Here is a 4,701-nt window from a genome sequence, read left to right as displayed (position 1 = left end):
ACGGAGCTGGGACATGACGCGGCAGCAGGTCCCCGCAGGCTCGGGGCGTGCGGTGGGGGACACTGACAAGTGCGGGGCCAGGGGGACAAATTCTGCCCCTGTGTGCTGAGCTTTCCCCGGAGGAAGGGGGGTGACCGGGGCAGAGCCATGGACTGGGGGGACATTGTTGGCGGTGCGAGTGGGATGGCCTGGCTGGGGACACACCGTGTCCCTGTCCTGCCCGGTGGGGTGACAGCCCGGAGTCCCCTCCCTCCCTCTGGGGTTGGGGGGGGCGACATCAGGGGTCTTGGTTGTCTTCTGGTGGTGGTGGGACCCTGCAGCTCTTGGTCCTTATTGCTGCACCGGTGCCTCGGTGTCCCTGCCCTGAGTACAGCTCGGCACCCCGCAAAGCAGGCGGCAGCGCTGTCGCCCCGTGCCTCAGTTTCCCCATCTGCAACCCGAGTCCCCAGTGCTGGCTCTGGAGCATCTCTCCCGCCTCCCCCTTGCCCCGGGGACTTGGGGAGATGTCCCCCGTGCGGGACCGTTGCCCTTAAAAAGGCAGCTGGGAGTTTGGCAGCCGCTGGTTGGCCTCTGCGAGGGCTGTGGGCTGCTGCGGCTCTGCTCGCCGCCTGCCAAGGCTGTGTCCATCCCCAGGGCCGGGGGTGGCTCCGGTCCCCCCCCCCATGCTGCATTCGGGCAGGGGGGACAGGGGACAGCATCCTCCGTCTCCCCTTGGGGGGTCTGGTCTCATCCTGCCTCCAAAATCCTCCCGGGGAGGGGATGAGAGCTGGGGGCACCCCGATGCAGGGCTGGGCTTTGGACCCACAAGTCCTGTCCCCACGCAAGCCGAGGATTTGGGGGATGGGGGGGTTTGGGGCACCAAAAGCCCAAAAATGGGGGCGGAGAGAAAAAAAAAACCAACAAACCAACCCAGGGAGAGACATGCCAAAGGTGTGGGATGCTGGGGAGACACAGGGGAACCGAGGCCGGGAGGAGGCGATGTACCAACCCCGTGCACTTCCAGTGTCTCAGTGATGCCAAATTCCCATCCCGGCTGTGGGGTGTCCCCCACGGCAGAGCCCCGACACCCACCTCCACCGAGGTGGGGTTTCTCCACATTCTCCCCATGAACCGGAGACGCTTCCACCTCCTTTTTGCCGAGACCGTCACTTATAAGGACTTGTGTCTCACTTGTTTATCGGAGCGGAGCATAAAAGGAACAGACTCACAAATGGGATGTTGCCTCCCAAGCATCCCCGCATACATTTTTCTTACAATAATTAACCGTGCTGGGTCCTACCATCAGTCCAAGGTCAATTTAATGAAATAAAACACCTTATATGGCCATATGGCTAACACACCATCACTTAGCCTATTTAGGGTCTTTGTTTAGAGAGGATCCGCCTCTGAGGTTTCACGGGCTCGCTGGTATTTATACCAAAGGAGCATCGGGACTCGGTCCCAGAGGAAAGCTTTCGCGTCCGCGGTGAGTACTGCCCAGCCCCGGTTTCCCCTTTGCTTGTAGGAGAATGGGAAGTAAAACACCCCAGGGGGGTGTTTCGGGGTGCCCCGGCGCTTATGGGGCGGCCCCGACTTGGTTGGCATGGCACAGGGATGGGGGTGCCAACCCCGAAACGACCCCGCAACCGGGGGCTTCCGTGGAGGCGACGAGAGCTGGGCTGCGGCCAAAGCGGGTTGTGCTCTTCCAGAAATCCCCACAATTTGGGGGTTTTATTTTTACTTTTTGGGCTCCTGTGAGGTTTTCGCCTGCTTCCCTCTGGATTCAGGAGCGCATCCGCCGGTGGAGGGGGGCACCCCCCAGGAAGGGCTATATATTTTTTTTTCCCCATTTTTGGGAAAGGATGAGAAGGCAGAGCAACAAGGGGCTGCTGAGACAGGACCAGACGAGAGGGCATCGCCTGCCTTCCCCCTGCCCGCACAAGTGAAATTGCACAGCGGCAACAGAAAAGCTGAGTGGCTGCACCTCCTGTCATAACAGAGCCAAAAGGCACAGTGCAATGGTTCAAAAACACCACTTGTCCTCTGCTGCACAGCAGTGCCTACCTTTGAAGATATTTGTCACAAAAAGAATTCTGACAGTGAAAGGTGAGAACAATGGTAAGGGAAACATGAAAGAATCAGTGGAACATCTAAAAAGAGAGAGAAGTGGGGAAGACAAGAGATGGACAATTAAGAAGTCTTAAAAGCAGAGCTCTAACTGCATTTCTGAGCAGTACAACTGAAGAGAGACACACTGGTTTAGAGAAGATAACAGTGAAAACATGAATGCTACAGCACCTGGTCTGCGACAACGGCTCCGGCCTCTGCAAAGCCGGCTTTGCCGGCGACGATGCCCCCCGCGCCGTCTTCCCCTCCATCGTGGGGCGGCCCCGGCACCAGGTGGGTACCCGGGGGTGCGAGGGTACCCCAAATCACCCCCCAGCCTGCTTTTAATCACCGAAATTCGGCTAACGAGGCCGTCTCTCTCGCCGGCGTTAGGGTGTCATGGTAGGCATGGGGCAGAAAGACAGCTACGTGGGGGACGAGGCGCAGAGCAAGAGGGGTATCCTCACGCTCAAGTACCCCATCGAGCACGGCATCATCACCAACTGGGATGACATGGAGAAGGTGAGACACACCCCCCACAGAGGGGGGCAGGATGGGGACCGCGTACTGGTCCCGCCTCCGGTTTGGGGTAAAACCCCAATTCTCCTTTGCCCGCCTTAGATCTGGCACCACTCCTTCTACAACGAGCTGCGCGTGGCCCCCGAGGAGCACCCGACCCTGCTCACCGAGGCACCCCTCAACCCCAAGGCCAACCGGGAGAAGATGACCCAGGTAAGGGTGCTGCGGGGTCCCCGGGGATGGGGACGGACACTCCGAAACCACAGGAAGGGACTGGTGGAATTTGGGGGTTTAGCGAGGCAGGAAGGACCGGCACGGGGTGGTGGGGTGAAGCTTGGTGCTTTGAGAAGGTCAGAGCTCTCGGCGGCGGGTTTGCATGTGGCGCTTGGACCCCCGGGTTTGCCACGCGACTCCTTGACCCATGTTTTTGGGTTTTATTTTTCCATGCCACGCGCAACCCCACGTGGTTTTCTGTGCGATGCGATGACTCACCTTTCCACGCCGTGCGCGCTGCCCCACATGGGTTTCGGTGCAGCGCAGCACTCCCCGCGTCGTTCTGTGCAACGCGTTGACCCGGCATGGCCGTGCCATGCAATGAGCCACCTATTTTTCCGCGCAATGCGACGATCCACGTGTTTTGCCACCCAACGCGCTGACTCCATCCCTCCAGGAAGGCACCACGGATTGGGGTGGGATGCGCTGGAGACCCCCGTGCTCCCCCCTAACCCGCTGCCCCTCTCACCCTCCCTCCCAGATCATGTTCGAAACCTTTAATGTCCCTGCCATGTACGTCGCCATCCAAGCCGTCCTTTCCCTCTACGCCTCCGGCCGCACAACCGGTGAGTAGGACATGCGGCATCTACCATCCGGGGTCCATCCGTGGTGGGGAAGGGACCAAGGTGGCTTCGAGCCCCATCCCTCACCTTCCTTCCCCCTTCCCAGGCATCGTCCTCGACTCCGGGGATGGCGTCACCCACAACGTGCCCATCTATGAGGGCTACGCTCTGCCCCACGCCATCATGCGTCTCGATTTGGCCGGCCGTGACCTCACCGACTACCTCATGAAGATCCTCACTGAGAGGGGCTACTCCTTCGTCACCACCGGTATGGGGTCACGGAGGGGGTTAGGGGGTGAGGGGGGACCCTGCGGTGCCACCACGGCACCAGGTTGAGCCTGTTCACCGTCGTCCCCTGTAGCCGAGCGGGAAATTGTGCGCGACATCAAGGAGAAGCTCTGCTACGTGGCCCTCGACTTCGAGAACGAGATGGCCACAGCAGCCTCCTCCTCCTCGCTGGAGAAGAGCTACGAGCTCCCCGACGGGCAGGTCATCACCATCGGGAACGAGCGTTTCCGCTGCCCCGAGACCCTCTTCCAACCCTCCTTCATCGGTGAGCCCATCCCCAATGGTCCTGGCTGCCCCCTAGGTGGTTGTCCCCCATCCCCACCATCCCACCAGTGGACAACCAGCTCCCATGAGTGCCCTGCAGAGGTGTTTCGGGTCTCCCCCAAGCGCTTTGCACCCCAAACGCGGGGGACAAACCCATGGATGACCCCATGGCTCTTTCGGGAGCCCTGAGGAGGCACGGGTCGGGGTCAGGGTGGTGACAGCCCCCTTCCACCCCAGGCATGGAGTCAGCCGGCATCCACGAGACAACCTACAACTCCATCATGAAGTGCGACATCGACATCCGCAAGGACCTCTACGCCAACAACGTCTTGTCCGGCGGCACCACCATGTACCCCGGCATCGCCGACCGCATGCAGAAGGAAATCACGGCGCTGGCTCCCAGCACCATGAAGATCAAAGTAGGTGGTGGTAGGGCAAAACCATGGCCGCCAACGCTCCCAGTCCTCTCCTGGTGCAGGTTTGATGGCGGGGGGGATCAGGGAGTGCATCCTAACGGCTCGTGTCTTGGCAGATCATCGCCCCACCGGAGCGGAAGTACTCGGTGTGGATCGGTGGCTCCATCCTGGCGTCCCTCTCCACCTTCCAGCAGATGTGGATCAGCAAACCCGAGTACGACGAGGCCGGACCATCCATTGTCCACCGAAAATGCTTCTAAGCCCCTTCCTCACCCCGTGGTGGTCCCCCATGC

General features: G+C 60.5%; 1 protein-coding gene across 1 annotated transcript; it reads left to right on the top strand.

The window, feature by feature from the left end:
- The first annotated feature begins 2,265 nt into the window (after positions 1-2,265).
- Positions 2,266-4,675, top strand: LOC104282023 (actin, gamma-enteric smooth muscle). Its single transcript, XM_009880091.1, has 8 exons — positions 2,266-2,379; positions 2,479-2,607; positions 2,707-2,817; positions 3,359-3,443; positions 3,547-3,708; positions 3,802-3,993; positions 4,230-4,411; positions 4,525-4,675. The coding sequence occupies exons 1-8, from the start codon at positions 2,266-2,268 to the stop codon at positions 4,666-4,668; spliced, it is 1,119 nt and encodes a 372-aa protein (XP_009878393.1). The 3' UTR covers positions 4,669-4,675.
- The last annotated feature ends 26 nt before the right edge of the window (positions 4,676-4,701 follow it).

The sequence above is a fragment of the Charadrius vociferus genome, unplaced genomic scaffold (genome assembly GCF_000708025.1).
Source record: "Charadrius vociferus isolate BGI_N301 unplaced genomic scaffold, ASM70802v2 scaffold1442, whole genome shotgun sequence".
Classification (NCBI taxonomy): Eukaryota; Metazoa; Chordata; class Aves; order Charadriiformes; family Charadriidae; genus Charadrius; species Charadrius vociferus.
The sequence above is the reverse complement of the archived record's forward strand: the minus strand, read 5'-3'. Positions and strand labels throughout refer to the sequence as shown.

What these genes read in the sequence shown, in the direction of transcription:
- LOC104282023 (XM_009880091.1), top strand. Translation starts at nt 2,266, where the DNA reads ATGCTACAGCACCTGGTCTGCGACAACGGCTCCGGCCTCTGCAAAGCC. An exon ending in TGGGGCGGCCCCGGCACCAG is followed by an intron (nt 2,380 to 2,478) that starts GTGGGTACCCGG and finishes CGCCGGCGTTAG; the next exon opens with GGTGTCATGGTAGGCATGGG. An exon ending in CTACTCCTTCGTCACCACCG is followed by an intron (nt 3,709 to 3,801) that starts GTATGGGGTCAC and finishes CGTCCCCTGTAG; the next exon opens with CCGAGCGGGAAATTGTGCGC.